Here is a 19205-nt window from a genome sequence, read left to right as displayed (position 1 = left end):
GTCCCTCCCTTTGTCACAGGGCAGAACAGGGAACATGAAGAAGATGACAATCTCTCCTCTGACACTGTGCAGTGTTGTCCTGCTAATGCAACAGTATATCCACACACACGCGTACGCACACACAGGCTATGTCTCGATTCTCCATCACAGCTCCTAGTCTCCTTTCCTTCAAGAACACAGTCTGGTAGGTAAAAGAACTGGATCCATTCCAGACACTGGACTTTTTTGTGTGCACTTCCAGTCACTTCATGGCACAGGAAGGCTGTCTGGCGATCAAACGTGTTATTTGTCACGTTCGTGTGTGAAGATCCTTTACCACAATCTCTCACACAGCAGAGGTGACAGAGCTGTTGGAACTGGTTTACTTTCATTCTGACTCAACAGCTTTGTTCCCCCTCAGTAGACAACAGCCTCAAAAACGAAGTTGCTTTCTGTTTCAATGCCTATTGCTGCTATTCACAAATGAAAAGTTACTTTTGCGAAAGCAGGTACTAAACACTTAACAGTTGTGAAAACAACTGTGTGTGTGTGTGTGTGTGTATTTGTCTGTCTGTCAGGGCATATGTGTAATTACCCAACAAAACAGCTGAACAGAGAGGGTGTCAGAGTCATACAAAGCCCTCAGGATGTAAAGGCAGGCTTAACTCAGTAGTGCAACACAAAGTAGACAAGATGGTCGAGCGTCAACAATAAAAAAGCCATACCCTAAGCCTCAGAACAATGGAGCAAGTATATGAGTTACTGTATGTGTTTTTAATGTAGGGTCAGGGGAGATTTTCCTTCAAATGACATTTCAATCAAAATGGAAGTTGCCATGGTGACTTCTGTCCTATAGTGTACATATAAAACAGGATAAGGTCTAGTGAGTCAGAGAAATCAGGCCTGAAAAATGCTTCAACCTCTCCTCTCTTCTCTAACCCCTCTTCATTCTTACTTCTGTCCTTTTCTAAGTCACTCTGTTCCGCGCCAGCCTTCACCGTCAAAGTAGTTCAACCACAGTTCAACTTCCTCTTCCGTCCGTTAAGGCGCGGCAAACGTATCTCTCATGTCAATGTTTTATAGCATGAAGTCTACTTTCATTTGACCTTTTTCTTGCTTGTTGGTATCTCTTTCACTTGCAAATCCCTCTCTCGCTCTCTGTCCCCTCCACCTTCCCTCTCTCTCCCTTTATCACTCTGTTGGTTTGTCTAGCTGCATATCTCTTCTAATTCTGACCTTGATCACTGGAGTAACAGCGAAGGTTCTAGAATGCCTGATAAGACCTTGTGAAGTTTGCGTTTCACAGTTACTGACAGGCACTGACTCGATGAATAATAATACAGTATTAACTCTAACGCAACACAGAAAGAGTCAGGACAAGAGGTTTGTTTGAATTTGCTGCATTACCATTATCCTTTATATTTGCATAGATTTAAACAAAACTTTTCCATCTATGCCAAGGAAAGATTTCCCCTCTGCAGGAATAGTTCTAGGTGTGTTGTAACATTTCTGTTCTGAAACAAAAAAACATTTCCAGGCTTTTTTTTCAGAGATATGTGGAGAGGGAAGTGGACATTCGGATGGACCTGCCATAATAGTTTCATCTCAGATAAACACTCCCGTTCTGCAGTGTTGACAGAAGAGGGAGTTTGTTTCTGTATGAATATGAGAAATAAAATCTCCCTCGGTCTTGTTTCTCTCCCTCTATTCCAGAAAGTACCTCTCTCTGTACATTTCACCAAGGTTAGTCTCACTGAAACTAAAACGTCTCTTTTGCAAGAAAGACCTCGTCAAAAAAGCAGCGCACACGGGTGGCCTACTACTTGTGACCAAGGGACCATGACCAAGCACCACCATCTCCATCGGTGATGCGTGTGTCAGCACGGATGGGATTAACAGGGGTCCTGATCTTGGGTGGACTCTATACCCTGACCCAGTTCCGCCGTTTCTGTCTGCCCTGCCGGCGGTCGTTCCAGGGTGGTGGTAGACCTGTGACGGTGCCGGTCCAGGGCAGGTGGAGGGTCAGTGCTGATGCTCCTCTGGTGTTTGTGGGAGGGGTGCCTCACTCCGGGAAGCCACCGTGATGAGGTACATCAAGAGAGAGCAGGGGGAGAGTATTTATTTACTTGTATTTACCCATGTACTTGTATTATTAGAATCCCCAAAATATGTATTTACCTCTGTACCCTGTCATTTTGATCTCTGTCTTATTTCCCACTGTGTGTAGAGCCGTGCTGGATGCCCACCCTGCTGTGTGGTGTGGGGAGGAGACAAGGGTTGTGACCAGACTGCTGGGTCTGAGGTTGGGCTAATGAGGAGGAGGGGGTCAGCACCGTGGTCCTGGACCGAGTGGTCACTGCCTTCCTTCTTGATATCATAGTTTCACCTGTTATCACCTGATATCACCTGTACTCTGCAATAAAGACCCTTTGACTCTGAAGAGCGCTCAGTATCTCGCTTAGCTCTTCCCCAAGTAGGCCTGATGTACTTTGCTACACAGATACACATACCTCCGTCGAGAAGACACATATATACGCTGACCTTACTGAACCAAAAAGGCTCTGTCACTACAAACACTGCTGTGATCACATGCTGACACATATCAGCCATACAGACACCACAAGTGTGACAGACACCACAAGACACCGGTGGATTTGACCTCTCTAGCTACAAGCACTGCCTGGCCAAGTGGAGCCCAGCCACACAGGCCATGTGGCACAATGCACTAAGGTGTGTGTGTGTGTGTGTGTGTGTGTGTGTGTGTGTGTGTGTGTGTGTGTGTGTGTGTGTGTGTGTGTGTGTGTGTGTGTGTGTGTGTGTGTGTGTGTGTGTGTGTGTGTGTGTGTGTGTGTGTGTGTGGGTGGGGGGGTCCTTTTATCCTTGTGTGGACCTAAAATCCCCCAAAGTCACCACAAGGATAGTAAAACAAGGAAAATTCTCCTTTGTGGGGACATTTCCCACATCCCCATGAGGACAAAGTCTATTTTAAGCTTAGGGGTTAGGTTTAGGGTTACAATTAAAAATTAGGGTAAGGGGTTAGTGGTTAGGTTTAGGGTTTGTGTGTGTGTGTGTGTGTGTGTGTGTGTGTGTGTGTGTGTGTGTGTGTGTGTGTGTGTGTGTGTGTGTGTGTGTGCGTGTGTGTCAGCACGGCGTGGTCCACAGACCAGGTGATGAGGCCAGTGAACGTGAAGGCTATGACTCAGTGGTTAGGTCACATCCCCCCAGACGTAGTGGCAGACATGGATGCTATCGGGAGACTAGGCTGCCACCCCAGAGCCAAGCCACCTAACTACGGACAGCCTGACCCACAGGTCCTCAACAACACACAGAGGGTAAGGTCACACACACACATGGTTTTGCTGATGTAAACCTTATGTCCTCTCTCTGATAAGTTTAGATCAAGGGGAGACTTTAAAACTCCTGTAACAGGCCTACATATGAAAGGACGGCCCTGGTTAGTCTATCAGAAGAACCACCAATCCTCAATGTCTAGATTACTGTTTATTGACTGTTTCTACTACAGAACTAATCAACGTTGGTTCTGTCTACTTCCTTCTTTAGACGTCCATGAATGGTTCACAGATAGAAAGTGTCAGCGTCTGGAACAATGGTCAGTATGACCTCTCAGGAAAGACAACAACGTCAACCAAAAGTCTGCTGACTCAGCACTAAGTCAAAAGGGACACCCGTGCGTGTTCTCTAGACCTCATAGATCTGAATAAGTGCTAGATCTGCTGGTGGAGCTTAGGAAGGAGTCTGGCTTGGAGGGAAATGGCCTTTCCTGTTTGTGTAGAATAAAAATGTTGATCCATCTGTTAATGCAATTTCTATACAATCACGTTGATGCCCTAAAATAAACCGTCCACATCTGTGTTGCATGAAATTAAATAATACAGTATTCTATGCACCCAAAAAAATATTCTCTGGGAGAGATCCTAATATGTTGATGCTTGTAAATGTAGCAAAACTATGCTTACTCAAAAAGTAAAGTTTGAGGCTTTACTGACATAGCCAACACATAAACCGATTTGACTAGTTAGCTGGCAAGGTTGATACTGCCCGAGGCCGACTAGTTTCGTGTTGACTGAGCAGCTTGTTGCTAGAGAACGACGAATCACTATTTTTGCTAATTTCTATCTCCGCCCAACGATCGACTTCTTTTATCCGACCGTCCATTCCTACACAGGTACTTCGAGTTAAAAATTAACTTTGATATAAAACGTTTTTACTGTGGTATGTCGTAGATTTTGTCCCTTCATCCAAAAGAATCCATATGATAACGGATATTTATCGAATCCGCAGTTTATAGTTCGACTTGGGTGTAACGGCGGAAGGATACGTGACGGTAAGGTATAAATACCACAGCCCTTTGTTTGCGATAACAGACTCGTTTCCTGAAGACAGAGGCAGAACACCGGTGGATCATTTTTTCTGTAAGTAGGGTATTATCCAAAAATAAGCACGAATGACTAAACATTTTTCAGACATTTCATTCAGCTTGGTGTATATTTGTAGCTCGATGCTTTTCCGTTCGTATTGTGTATGTACAAGCAAACGTCGACGCTAGCTAACGTTGCTGTTACGTTAGCTGGTCAGACCAGCTAATTTTCTAGTTTACGTTAGCTACTGCAACTAGCTTGTTTAAGTAGAAAATAGAGTTGACTGTATGGTGTTAAATTGGCAAGTTAAAAAGGTGTGCAACCGTATGATTATTTACTATTGATAGCCTTAACCTTCATTCGACTTAGCTAGCGATTTAGTTAACGTTTTATTTGAGGCGCCATTCAAATACAGTAAGTGACTAGCATAGTGTGAGGCACAGCTCGTGAACTAAACCCAACTTGCTACGATCTCTTATTCGGCTGAACGGGCATTAGATTAGGCCTAATTGAAATTAAGTTAATGTTAGAATTATGTAACATTAATTTGTTAACAGGAGAACGTTAAATACGTGTCGACGACAAATGAAATGGCTGTTCCATAGAATTTCCAAATGATCAACCAGCTTGTCCGTACTTGACGACTATCAGATTTGAAGATACATTTTAGAAATAGGCGGGTTTAGGGCTATGTGGCGTGTTAACAAGTGACGACCCAAAATTGTTCTAAAATGGTGGCACCTGGAGCCTGCTGATGTCAACGTCAGCTGAGTACTGCCCCCAATGGGAGGCTCTCTGCGCTGCCCTATTTAGAAATTCGCCCACGAAGTTGATATGAACACTAGATTGAGACCAAGTTTGAATTGTCTAGCCTGTTAAATTTTAATTGCTTTTAGTCTTGGGAGCAGTTTAGTCTAATATATATTTTATCTTCCTTAGTGTCAAGATGCAGATCTTCGTAAAGACACTTACCGGAAAGACCATCACCCTAGAGGTCGAGCCCAGTGACACCATCGAGAACGTCAAGGCCAAGATCCAGGACAAGGAGGGCATCCCTCCAGACCAGCAACGTCTGATCTTCGCTGGCAAGCAGCTGGAAGATGGTCGCACTCTCTCCGACTACAACATCCAGAAGGAGTCCACCCTCCATCTTGTGCTCCGTCTGAGGGGAGGTATGCAGATCTTTGTGAAGACCCTTACCGGCAAGACCATCACCCTAGAGGTGGAGCCCAGTGACACAATCGAGAATGTCAAGGCCAAGATCCAGGACAAGGAGGGCATCCCCCCAGACCAGCAGCGTCTGATCTTCGCTGGCAAGCAGCTGGAAGATGGTCGCACGCTCTCCGACTACAACATCCAGAAGGAGTCCACCCTCCATCTTGTGCTCCGTCTGAGGGGAGGTATGCAGATCTTCGTGAAGACCCTGACTGGTAAGACCATCACCCTGGAGGTTGAGCCGAGCGACACCATCGAGAATGTCAAGGCCAAGATCCAGGACAAGGAGGGCATCCCCCCAGACCAGCAGCGTCTGATCTTCGCTGGCAAGCAGCTGGAAGATGGTCGCACGCTCTCCGACTACAACATCCAAAAGGAGTCCACCCTCCATCTTGTGCTCCGTCTGAGGGGAGGTATGCAGATCTTCGTGAAGACCCTGACTGGTAAGACCATCACCCTGGAGGTTGAGCCGAGTGACACCATCGAGAATGTCAAGGCCAAGATCCAGGACAAGGAGGGCATCCCCCCAGACCAGCAGCGCCTGATCTTCGCTGGCAAGCAGCTGGAAGATGGTCGCACTCTCTCCGACTACAACATCCAGAAGGAGTCCACTCTTCATCTGGTCCTGCGTCTCCGTGGTGGCAACTAAGCAGCTTCTCCTCTGCTCTTAACGATGTCTTATCTTAACCCCAATTTCCCCCCTTACCTCCAATCCCACCCATTGACCGCCCCTTCCCTCTAACCCCAACCTCTGACTTTCTTTCCCCTCTCCCCTAACCTCTCATCCCAGCTCTTCATTCCTTTAAATTTCAATAAAGTTCAAGCATTCCTGACGTTGTCTTTGAAGTCAAATTTTTGAAGTACAAAGCCTTGAAGGAAGTTCTATTTTGGGATGTTTTAATGTTAAACCTAATGAAATGCCTCATGCTTTTAGAGGTACGAGTTCAGTACTATATTCAAACTCACTTCAACTTCTGAAGTTATCTATGGGAAATTTGGAGGTACTCGTTGTGTAGGAAATAGATGGGCTGGTCAGTGCAATGGATGTACATAAGACATTGCAATCAAGGGATGCCTGTAAATACCTATGGGGGTAATTGACACCACTTAGAGCTACCACTTGCGCAATCAATCAAAAATTGAGATGCATGGTTAATGTACTGCGTAATTCATGCTTGAAGGCCTTAAATTGTGTGGGCACTAGAACTAAGGGATTAGTTTGAAATGCATCCTGCCTGAGTAATAACTGACATGACTTGCTTTGATCTGACTGTTTCAGATTGGTTTACATCAAACCTCTTTTCATGGTACTATAGGTATTCAGTACCTACAGCAAAATGTCATTCATACTTATAACCACAAGATGTCCCTGTAGACTAAGCTGACACTCACTGCAGATTGCATATACCATTAAGGAAATGTATCAATGGATTAAAAGTAATTTTTCTTAATGCTTATGTAGCTCTGGGGAAAAAATGAGACCACTGCAAAATCCAAATTTTCTGGTTTTACAGATTTTTGTTTAAACTACTGACATGTCACAGTGGTTGTGAGACTGGCTTGGTGATGGTCTGGGAGTGCTTCAGCAAGGCTGGAATCGGGCAGATGTCTTTGGAGGACACATGAATCAAGCCATGTACACTGTTATCCTGAAAGAACTTGCTTCCTTCTGCTCTGACAATGTTCCCCAACTCAGGATTGTTTTTTACAGCAGGACAATGCTCCATGCCACAGCCAGGTCAGTCAAGGTGGGGATGGAGGACCACCAGAACAAGACCCTGTCATGGCCAGCCCAATCTCCAGACCTGAAACCCATTCAACACCTCTGGAATGTGATCAAGAGGAAGGTGCATGGTCACAAGCCATCAAACAAAGCCGAGCTGGTTGAATTTTTGCGCCCATGAGTGACATAAAGTAATCCAACATCATTGTGAAAGACTGGTGGAGAGCATGCCAAGACACATGAAGCTGTGATTGAAAATCAGGGTTATTCCACCAAATATTGATTTCTGAACTCTTCCTCAGTTAAACCATTAGTGTTGTGTTTAAAAATGAATATGAATTTATTTTCTTTGCATTATTTCAGGTCTGACCGCACTGCATCTTTTTTGTCATTTTGACCAGTTGTCATTTTCTGCAAATAAATGCTCTAAATCACATTTTTATTTGGGAGAAATGTCAGTAGTTGATAGAACAAAACAAAAATTTTCATTTTACCCAAACACATACCTATAAATAATAAAACCAGAGAAACTGATGATTTTGCAGTGGGCTCTTAATTTTTTCCAGAGCTATTGATGTTTATTACGTCCAGTAGACATGAGGGCTTTAACCCCAGAACTGCTCACATCAGAAAGTCCCTTTCATAAGGAAGAGCAGGATGCCACTGAAGGTGTTGGGACTGTATTCAGCACCATCATATAGCCCTTGAACTGAGGGGAGATGCATGTAGACCATGTCACCTTCCTCCAGCCATAGAGACAATGCATTAGATATGTATATATCACTTTCACTACCATTGTTTTGTTCCCTATTCCACGTAAGTCTGGTCATTGTGGTATAGGTAAACACCCATCCATTACGGAGATCTGTAATCCCTGGCAGTGAACCTGAAGTAGTAGACTCTTACTAGTGTAGATTAATTTGGTCACTGGTCACCTTATTCATTACCTGTGTTTGGTATGTAGGCCGTGCAAATGTTGGTGGTGACTTTTGTTGTAGACCAGTGAGGTTTCGGTATTGAGGGGTCCTACGACTCCATCAGTCAAAACAGCGGAGAAGGACGCATTTGGTCTTTTAGTGAATTCAAAGATTCACTAACAGCACACCACTGCCTTCACCACACTATATTTTGAAGCCCAAACAAAGGAAAGTCCCTATCTTGACAGACCTCATACTACAAATGTTGAAACGTGGAATGTTTCTGTGAATTAGAAGGTCATATATAAGGTATTTTAACTGCCATTCTCTCTCTTCAGCTCCTTCACCTTCCTGGTGTTCAGTCTGTCCTCAAAGGCTGTTTCCAGAAAATGGTAGATTAGTGTATCAATGTCTGTCATTGGCCTCCGGGGTTAAATTGAACAGAAAGGAAAAGTCTTTGAATAGGCTAAGTGGCCACTGAATCAATAAGTAACACTTTCATAACAAGCTTTATCCTTCTATCTTGATCAAGTTACAAATGTGAAGTATTCCATTCCTAAATACAGTTACTTGCATTCTCTTTCTCCAGCTAGTCCACCTTTTTCTTCTGGGGCTGCAATTGTCTTAGTGGCGCTCAGTACCTCTCCAAGAGACGTCACCTCGTTTTTTTGCTCCTCCACCTCCCTCACTGGCTGTCATTCTGGCACCCATGGCAGTCATTACATAAGAGAGGAACTTGAGTTAATTTGTCTCATAAACTTCATTTAACTCAAATATATATTTGCTCTTATCATTATCTGCATTCTCTGTCTCCAGCTTGCCAATTTAGTTTTTTAGGAACTGCACTTCATTCTTGGTGATTCCCAGATCCGTTGTTAGTACCATCACCTTGTTTTTCTGCTCTTCCACCTCCCCCTCACTGTCCCCCAGTCAGGTCTCCATGTTCCTCAACTCCACTCTCTGCTCCACCAACATGTCTCTCAGCGCTCTCAGCTCAGCCCAAATGTCAGGTGGTGGTGGTGGTTTGGCTGTTTGGCTGTTTCTGGGACATCTCTGCAGCTTCAGTCTTTCGGCTATCAAGTCCTCTCGTTCTGCTCTCTCCCTCAGTCTTGTCAGTCTCTCTGACCCCTCCACTCTCTCCCTGAGCCCATGTCCCAGACAGGCAAAACAGCGGCAGAAATGACACTATAAAGAAATGTAGTCTAGTACATCATGATGCTCAGTCCCCTTCTTTACACAACGTACTTAGTGAACTAAATGGAAGATAATTTAACATCTCTGATAGAAAATGTGAAACGGTGTCAAGGACTCTGATAAAGAAACACTGGGTGAGCTGACCTCATATGGTCATTAAACTAAAGGCTGTGGGAGGTCTCTTCGACACCATAAAGTTAGTAGACCAAGTGCTAAGAGCAGTTAATTCTGAATTTATCATGATTAATTAATATGGCCAATAAAAGTTTAGTTTTAGTACATCTAGTTTACAGTGGTGGGAAAAGTACACAATTGTCATACTTGAGTAAAAGTAAAGATGCATTAATAAAAAATGACTCAAGTAAAAGTCACCCAGGAAAATACTACTTGAGTAAAAGTCTAAAAGTATTTGGTTTTAAATGTACTTAAGTATCAAAAGTAAATGTAATTGCTAAAATATACTTAAGTATAGTATCAAAAGTCAAAGTATAAATAATTTATTGTTCCTTATATGAAGCAAACCAGACTGCACCATGTATTTTTTTATGGATAGCCAGGGGCACACATAATTTACACATGAAGCATGTGTGCTTAGTGAGTCCTCCAGATCAGAGGCAGTAGTGATAAGTGAGTGAATTGCACCATTTTCCCGTCCTGCTAAGCATTCAAAATGTAACGAGTACTTTTGGGTGTCAAGGAAAATGTATGGAGTAAAAAGTACATTATTTTCTTTAGGAATGTAATGAAGTAAATATTAATAGTAAAGTACAGATACCCCAAAAAACGACTGAAGTAATACTTTAAGTATTTTTACTTAAGTATTTTACACCAATGCTAGTTTATGGCTTTAATGATGTCCCATGTTTGACTGCTTTTAGTGTCTTAAAACTATTTAATTTGAGTGGTCTACAATGTAATTTTTTTGTATCTGTATTTTATATTGTCAACCATTGTATCATTTGTGGAGTGAAACTTTGTTTATCTAACTCTTTTTCAAATGTTTCTTAATAGAATACCTGTTCTACAAACCAGATTGAACCCTATTGAACTGTAATCCCCAACACAATTGAGCTATGTTCTCTCCTCCCCTCACTCACTCCTCCCCTTCTCTCCTCCTGTCTCACCCTCCTCCTCTGCTTCCAAATGATGCTGGAAAATATGTTGTCTTTTCATTTTTATTCATTTATTTTATTCAGATGAGTAGAAGGACAACAACACACACATCAGAAAGATGAGTTCATTTGAGCACTTTGTCCAGCATCATTATCGGTAACCCTGGAAAAGGGCTATAGAGCAGTTTACTTTGGGCTAGAAGATAAAGCATGCTGCAGGACTAAAATAAGAGCTAGCCTTGACCTAGTAGGCTACTGCTGTTTCCAGTTCTTGGCCAGTTACAAGTTTACCAGTAAGTTTTTGTCATAAATAAGATTTTGCGTTTTTTCTTTGAGCTGAATCAAAAATAATCATCAATTCCAATATTGCCAGCTACACAGTAGTGAATAGCAGAAGGAAGCATTGAATTCACCTCACTGACTTGGGTAAAATTGAATTTCTTGAACTTGACCTAAAAAGCCCGCGCTGTCATTTGAAAATGCAGGATTGGTCCAACCAAACAAGCCAATATAACAGCCGTAAATCAAGTTGATTTTTGAAAAATTATATAATGGTCCAATTGCAAAAGAATAAAGATTGATTGACACAGCATCTGTTTGAAATACACCCAATTGGGTTTAAAGGAAGGCGGGCTCATTCAGGGACCTATATTATCGCGAATCCGCGATGATTTTCAATTTTTCTGTCAGTTAACCGTTGGAAGTTGTAGGGCCAAGTTAGCCTAGCTAGCCAACCGTCGAACGCATTTTTGTTAAACATTAATTAGCTACAGGTCTTACTTATAATCAACATGGTAAGTTTTCTGTCAAGAAGATGAGTGACCAACAAAACAATTTTGGTCAAATTATATAATGGTAGCTAACATTGGCAAACATTTTTTTTTTTTACATTGGCTACCTAGCTAGCTAGCTAACTTAATATTAGCTACCTCTTAACTAACAATTCAGCAATGATGTAATAGCTAGCTAAGCAACATCAACCTAAATCGGCCAGCTTTTACACATTTGTCTTAAGAGCTAGTAAATTGTGTCAAATGTTATTTCTCCACAGCGTGAGTGCATCTCTATCCACGTTGGTCAGGCCGGTGTGCAGATCGGGAATGCCTGCTGGGAACTCTACTGCTTGGAACATGGGATCCAGCCCGATGGGCAGATGCCCAGTGACAAAACCATAGGCGGAGGAGATGACTCCTTCAACACCTTCTTCAGCGAGACTGGAGCGGGAAAACATGTCCCTCGTGCAGTGTTTGTGGACCTCGAACCAACTGTTGTTGGTAAGAATGAACATTTCCTAAAATATTGACATGACTAAGATTTTTTACATTTATTTTTTTAAATCCCGCCTGAACTGAGTTGTGATTTTTCATAGATGAGGTCCGCACCGGGACATACCGTCAGTTGTTCCACCCGGAGCAGCTCATCACCGGTAAGGAGGATGCCGCCAACAACTATGCACGTGGCCACTATACAATTGGCAAGGAGATCGTGGATCTGGTGCTGGACCGAGTTCGCAAGCTGGTGAGTAACAGCATGCGAACTCATAGCGGTGTGTTTCCAACTAGAAGTTATGTAACTTTACTTGCAAGCTACTTGAACAGGGTTGTACACCAGTGAGGCCAGTCTGTCCCTGACCTAGTGTCTTGCACAGGTCAGGTTTTTTTTGGATCTGCACCCCCGCGCCGGCCACATCAATGCCAAGCCTAAACTGATATTCAACATCAAAAGACTGTTAAAACACCAGCAAATCAGCTTCAAGTAAAAAAATATATATATTTAAAAAATTGTATAATAGAAAGATATGTGATTGTAAGCCAGGCTTGACATAAGTATGTCTTAGCCAAATATTATCTGTTTGGGTTTGCAGTCTACAAATTGTTTGCAATTATGTTCTGGCCCCCTGACCATCAGCTCAAGAAAAAAGTGGCCTGAGGCAGAATCTAGTTGATGATCATTGGGTTTTTGCTGCAAAAGGTGCCTACATGTATTTAGTAGGCTATTGGCTACTAGCATTAGCATTTACCAGCCGCACAGGTTTAAACTTTATATGGCCTGTGTGTAGTGTAAATGAACAAAAGCCGGAATTAATGTAATAATTATCTGATAATTGACTAAATTGTTGTAAACAAATACCTGCTTGCACTTTTGCTGGCTGTGTATCCATCTACCAGGTTGTTGTCCTCAATGACTCCAAAATCCTTCCAAACCGGGGGATTTCATTAGCCAATTTTGCATGATCTAGGAGTCAGGGAAAATCAATTTGGCAATGTATTGTCGAGTGGGGGAAGGGAACATGAACTCTGCGCTTGGAAAAATTCGGAATGTTTCAGCACCACACAAATAGGCCTACGGATGGACAGTTCCCTGCTCCACTCTCTCACTGCGTGGCTTGTATTCTAGGCCTGGCTATGTCTGCCTCACTGCTCATGTAGCGTAATGGAATTTGCACCACAATAAAAAATTAAGCTCCTGGGGTTGTAAAAAATAAGTATTATCTTGACTTAAAAAGTTTCTGACCTGCAATATAACTGTTCTGAACTGGGGGCTGAAAGAATGTTTTATTTCCCACCAGCTGATTTTTTTTGCTGGTCAACCGCATCGAACCGTGAGTATCCAACACGATGCAGGACTCTACCCTTACCCCTTTTATTCTTTCTCACCCCAGTCAGACCAGTGCACTGGGCTTCAGGGCTTCCTGATCTTCCACAGCTTTGGTGGTGGAACCGGCTCAGGTTTTGCCTCTCTGCTCATGGAGAGACTGTCTGTGGACTATGGCAAGAAGTCCAAACTGGAGTTTGCCATTTACCCCGCCCCTCAGGTATTTCTAAGGTTTAGTTGCTCACATTAATATTTGGTAGATTTCCATGCCATCAAAACTAGTACTGTACTTTGTCCTCGTACTCAATACTTGTGTTTGTTTAATATGTACATTTTCATTATGTGTAACCTAAAGATGACTGTTCTACCACTTGTGTATGTGTTCAGGTGTCCACAGCAGTGGTAGAGCCCTATAATTCTATCCTGACCACCCACACCACCCTGGAACACTCAGACTGTGCCTTCATGGTCGACAACGAGGCCATCTACGACATCTGCCGTCGTAACCTGGACATCGAGCGCCCCACCTATACTAACCTCAACAGGCTCATTGGCCAGATCGTCTCCTCCATCACCGCCTCGCTGCGTTTCGATGGAGCCCTTAACGTGGACCTGACTGAGTTCCAGACCAACCTGGTGCCATACCCCCGTATCCACTTCCCCCTGGTCACCTACGCACCCGTCATCTCTGCTGAGAAGGCCTACCACGAGATGCTTTCTGTGGCAGAGATCACCAACGCTTGCTTCGAGCCAGCCAACCAGATGGTGAAGTGTGACCCTCGCCATGGCAAGTACATGGCCTGCTGCATGCTGTATCGTGGGGATGTGGTGCCCAAGGATGTCAATGCTGCCATCGCCACCATCAAGACCAAACGCACTATCCAGTTTGTCGATTGGTGCCCCACCGGCTTCAAGGTAAACAAGCAATGGGTTTATTCATTCACAATGATCTATGTTCCTAAACTTTTCAAGTATAATTGGTTAGTCAGATTATTATACTTTTTTTCTTTCTTCTTGTTCCCTGTAGGTAGGTATCAACTACCAGCCACCCACAGTGGTGCCAGGTGGAGATCTTGCCAAGGTCCAGAGAGCCGTTTGCATGTTGAGCAACACCACAGCCATCGCTGAGGCCTGGGCTCGACTCGACCACAAGTTTGATCTGATGTATGCCAAGCGTGCCTTTGTGCACTGGTATGTGGGAGAGGGTATGGAGGAGGGAGAGTTCTCTGAGGCCAGAGAAGATCTGGCTGCCCTGGAGAAGGACTACGAGGAAGTCGGAGTGGATTCAGTGGAGGGAGAAGCTGAGGAAGGAGAGGAGTACTGAATCCTGACCTGATTGAAAAATGTTTTACTGTTGATTGACAATTTTAATAAAAGTTCTGTTTTTGGTCTATTCTCCTGTGGATTTTTTCACTAAATTATTCAGTTAACAGTATCTGCACAGAATATATAACTCACTATGTCCACTTGATAGAACAAATGGAGATTACTGGGACATTAGGCAGAGCAAATATAATTATCAGTTAAACATTTATTGATTAAATGGAAAATGGGTAAATCAACCAGTCTGCTAGTCTAGTTTTATCAGATTACTGTAAATTCCTATGGAGTATAAAACAGGTATACAGTACCAGGGGGGCTTTTGAAAAGGCCTTGTTTGAAGATTTGTAGAGCATGTTTAATATGAATAACTAAGCGGTTAACAGGTTTAGGAGATCTTATATGTTTTGTTCAATGAGATGATAGCAGTCATTTAACATTATATTTAGGAATTATGAAGCCTTTAGGTACTTTTTTATAACAAATTCTTCCAACATTCACAAAAAAGTAACATTAGCTGATGAAGATTATCTCAGAAAAAAAAAACGTATGAGATCTAAGTCTGTTTATCAAAGACCTTATTTTCGGCTTTTATCCAAAAACGCCATTCGTTTTCTTAAAAGCCTTTGTCCAACAAACCATGGTGGAGTTGGTGCCTACAAAAATACGCCTTTACTATTTCTCGCTATTGCTAATGTACCCATAGGAGCAAAGCAGTAAGTGTACCATCAGTCTGCTGTGATTTGTTGAATCAATGCAACTAGCATTACAAATACATTCCATTGCACGAGCCACATAAATTAGATCTCGCCATCACGGTTGACAACTCCCTTGTGTCCTCCCAGAGTGCTAAGAACCTTGGCGTGATCCTGGACAACACCCTGTCGTTCTCCACTAACATCAAGGCGGTGACCCGATCCTGTAGGTTCATGCTCTACAACATTCGCAGAGTACGACCCTGCCTCACACAGGAAGCGGCGCAGGTCCTAATCCAGGCACTCCCTGCCTGTGCCATTAAACCCCTACAACTCATCCAGAACGCCGCAGCCCGTCTGGTGTTCAACCTTCCCAAGTTCTCTCACGTCACCCCGCTCCTCCGCTCTCTCCACTGGCTTCCAGTTGAAGCTCGCATCCGCTACAAGACCATGGTGATTGCCTACGGAGCTGTGAAGGGAACGGCACCTCCATACCTTCAGGCTCTGATCAGGCCCTACACTCAAACAAGGGCACTGCGTTCATCCACCACTGGCCTGCTGGCCCCCCTACCTCTGAGGAAGCACAGTTCCCGCTCAGCCCAGTCAAAACTGTTCGCTGCTCTGGCACCCCAATGGTGGAACAAGCTCCCTCACGACGCCAGGACAGCGGAGTCAATCACCACCTTCCGGAGACACCTGAAACCCCACCTCTTTAAGGAATACCTAGGATAGGATAAAGTAATCCTTCTAACCCCCCCCCCCCCCCCCCCCCTTAAAAGATTTAGATGCACTATTGTAAAGTGGTTGTTCCACTGGATATCATAAGGTGAATGCACCATTTTGTAAGTCGCTCTGGATAAGAGCGTCTGCTAAATGACTTAAATGTAAATGTAAATGTAAATTGGCATAATTTAAATGGGAATGGAAACACTATGATTTAGAACATCAGCTAACTGTGAATCGCCATATTGGCATTGTTGCATCACTGGCAGGGGAGAACATTTTGGAACTCCCACAAATGGTTGAATTTCCCGAGTAGCTCCAAGTCTGAGAATGAGTTTATTACAGAGAATGAAATAATGTTAGGGAGCCAATAAAACTACTGAAGCCGTTCATGTTTGAGCCGATCGTTGCCCCAGATCAAAGAGTTTGTTCTCGTAGCAGTAACACAGATATGCCGCTTGAAACACCTCAGCTAGAAGGTCGGCGTAGGCAAACAAACTGGTGTGAGTGGGGGATGCTGCCAGGTAATGGCTAGGGTATGAGTGTGTTTTTTCTTCTTCTTTTTCTCAGCTTTATTTAACCAGGTAGGCCAGTCGAGAACAAGTTCTCATTTACAACTGCGACCTGGCCAAGATAAAGCAAAGCAGTGCGACAAAAACAACACAGAGTTACACATAAACAAACGTACAGTCAATAACACAATAGAAAAATCTATGTACAGTGTGTGCAAATGTAAAAGATTAGGGAGGTAAGGCAATAAATAGGCCATAGTGGCGAAATAATTACAATTTAGCATTAACACTGGAGTGATAGATGTGCATATGATGTGCAAGTAGAGATACTGGGGTGCAAAAGAGCAAAAAGATAAATAACAATATGGGGATGAGGTAGTTGGGTGTGCTATTTACAGATTGGCTGTGTAATGGTACAGTGATCGGTAAACTGCTCTGACAGCTGATGCTTAAAGTTAGAGGGAGATAAATCTTCAGCTTCAGTGGTTTTTGCAGTTCGTTCCAGTCATTGGCAGCAGAGAACTGGAAGGAAAGGTGGCCAAACAAGGTGTTGGCTTAGGGGATGACCAGTGAAATATACCTGCTGGAGCGCATGCTACGGGTAGGTGTTGCTATGTTGACCAGTAAGCTGAGATTACCGAACAAAGATTTATATATGACCTGGATCCAGTGGGTTTGGCGACGAATATGTAGCGAGGGCCAGCCAACGAGAGCAAACAGGTCGCAGTGGTGGGTAGTATATGGGGCTTTGGTGACAAAATGGATGGCACTGTGATAGAGAGATGGTAGCGATACGGCAGAAAATCCCAGTGGATGGTGGCTGTATTACATCCAGTCAGAGGTTCAAATCAAATCAAATTTTATTGGTCACATACACATGGTTAGCAGATGTTAATGCGAGTGTAGCGACATGCTTGTGCTTCTAGTGTAACGGCCGTCGTTGTGAAGAGACCAAGGTGCAGCATGGAATTTGTTCATCTTTGTAATTTAATGGGAAAAAATGAACACTTTACAAATAAACAAAACGACAGCCAAACAGCTCTGTCAGGTACGTAATACAAAACAGAAATAAACCACCCACAAAACCCAAAGCAAAACAGGCTACCTAAGTATGGCTCCCAATCAGCGACAACGATGTACAGCTGTCCCTGATTGAGAGCCATACCAGGCCAAAACAAAGAAATACAAAACATAGAAAAAAGGACATAGAATGCCCACCCTAGTCACACCCTCGCCTAACCAAAAAAGAGAATAAAAACCTCTCTATGGCCAGGGCGTGACAGTACCCCACCCGAAAGGTGCGGACTCTGGCCGCAAAACCTAAACCTCTAGGGAAGGGTCCGGGTGGGCATTTATCCGCGGTGGCGGCTCAGGGGCGGGACGCAGACCCCGCTCCACCACTGGCTCACCCCACTTTGGTGGCACCTCTAGAGCGGGGTCCCTCGCCGCCGACCCCGGACTGGGGACCCTCGCCGCGGGTGACTCTGGCTGCGCCGGACAGGTGGGCGGCTCTGGCTGCGCCGGACAGGCGGGCGGCTCTGGCGGCTCAGGACTGGCGAGACTTGCAGTAGGCCTGGCTCTGGGCGCAGGCACAGGATTCACCAGGCTGGGGAGACATGCAGGAGGCCTGGCTCTGGGAGCAGGCACAGGACTCACCAGGCTGGGGAGACTTGCAGGAGGCCTGGCTTTGGGAGCAGGCACAGGACTCACCAGGCTTGGGAGACTTGCAGGAGGCCTGGCTCTGTGTGCAGGCACAGGATTCACCAGGCTGGGGAGACATGCAGGAGGCCTGGCTCTGGGCGCAGGCACAGGATTCACCAGACTGTGGAGACATGCAGGAGGCCTGACTCTGGGAGCAGGCACAGGATCGACCGGGCTGTGGGGGAGCACTGGAGATCTGGTGAGTAGGCTTGCCACCACTCTTCCAGGCTGAATGCCCACTTTCGCCCGGCATGGGCGGAGCACAGGCACAGGACGAACTGAGCCCTCCCAGCACCCCGGAGACACAGTACGCAGAGCCGGCACAGCATACCCTGGGCCGAGACGGGGCACTGGAGACCAGACGCGCTGAGCTGTCACAATCCGCCCTGGCTCGATGCCCACTCTAGCATGGCACTTACGGGGGGCTGGCCTATAGCGCACCGGGCTATGAGCGTGCACTGGAGACACCGTGCGCTTCACCGCATAACACGGTGCCTGACCAGTACCACGCTGCTTCCGGTAAGCACGGGGAGTTGGCTCAGGTCTATCGCCTGTCTCCGCCAATCTCCCCGTGTGCCCCCCCCAAAAAATGTTTTGGGTGCTGCCTCTCAGCCTCCTCTTGCCGTGCCAGCCGATCCTCCCAGAAATGCCGTTCTGCCTTCGCTGCCTCTATCTCCTCCGGCGGGCGGCGGTATTCTCCCGGCCTTGTCAACGGTTCTGCCCCATCCAGGATTTCCTCCCAGGTCCATGACTCCTTTTTCCCACGCTGCTTGGTCCGTTGGTGGTGGGTGGTTCTGTAACGGCTGTCATTGTGAAGAGACCAAGGTGCAGCATGGAATTTGTTCATCTTTGTAATTTAATGGGAAAAAATGAACACTTTACAAATAAACAAAACGACAGCCAAACAGCTCTGTCAGGTACGTAATACAAAACAGAAATAAACCACCCACAAAACCCAAAGGAAAACAGGCTACCTAAGTATGGCTCCCAATCAGCGACAACGATGTCCCTGATTGAGAGCCATACCAGGCCAAAACAAAGAAATACAAAACATAGAAAAAAGGACATAGAATGCCCACCCTAGTCACACGCTGGCCTAACCAAAATAGAGAATAAAAACCTCTACATGGCCAGGGCGTG

The 19205-nt window shown here is 44.8% G+C and overlaps 2 protein-coding genes and 1 long non-coding RNA gene across 4 annotated transcripts; all 3 read left to right on the top strand.

The window, feature by feature from the left end:
• The first annotated feature begins 32 nt into the window (after positions 1-32).
• Positions 33-2419, top strand: LOC145859183 (uncharacterized). Of its 2 annotated transcripts, none has more exons than XR_014379433.1 (3): positions 33-184; positions 1764-2067; positions 2207-2419. It is a non-coding gene; the product is annotated as an uncharacterized LOC145859183 (long non-coding RNA). The 2 variants fall into 2 exon arrangements; XR_014379434.1 differs by having other exon boundaries at positions 48-184; positions 1693-2067.
• Positions 2420-4218: 1799 nt separating this feature from the next.
• On the top strand, positions 4219-6222 carry LOC106562992 (polyubiquitin-B). Its single transcript, XM_014128170.3, has 2 exons — positions 4219-4412; positions 5298-6222. Exon 2 carries the CDS (start codon positions 5305-5307, stop codon positions 6220-6222), a length of 918 nt encoding a protein of 305 aa, XP_013983645.1. The 5' UTR covers positions 4219-4412; positions 5298-5304.
• A 4971-nt stretch (positions 6223-11193) lies between these two features.
• On the top strand, positions 11194-14503 carry LOC106562991 (tubulin alpha chain, testis-specific). The gene is made up of 6 exons (XM_014128168.3): positions 11194-11313; positions 11571-11793; positions 11889-12037; positions 13182-13334; positions 13502-14029; positions 14142-14503. Exons 1-6 carry the CDS (start codon positions 11311-11313, stop codon positions 14436-14438), a joined length of 1353 nt encoding a protein of 450 aa, XP_013983643.1. The 5' UTR covers positions 11194-11310; the 3' UTR covers positions 14439-14503.
• The last annotated feature ends 4702 nt before the right edge of the window (positions 14504-19205 follow it).

Source organism: Salmo salar, chromosome 11 (genome assembly GCF_965601325.2).
Source record: "Salmo salar chromosome 11, fSalSal1, whole genome shotgun sequence".
Classification (NCBI taxonomy): domain Eukaryota; kingdom Metazoa; phylum Chordata; class Actinopteri; order Salmoniformes; family Salmonidae; genus Salmo; species Salmo salar.
This window is presented reverse-complemented; position numbering and strand designations above follow the sequence as displayed.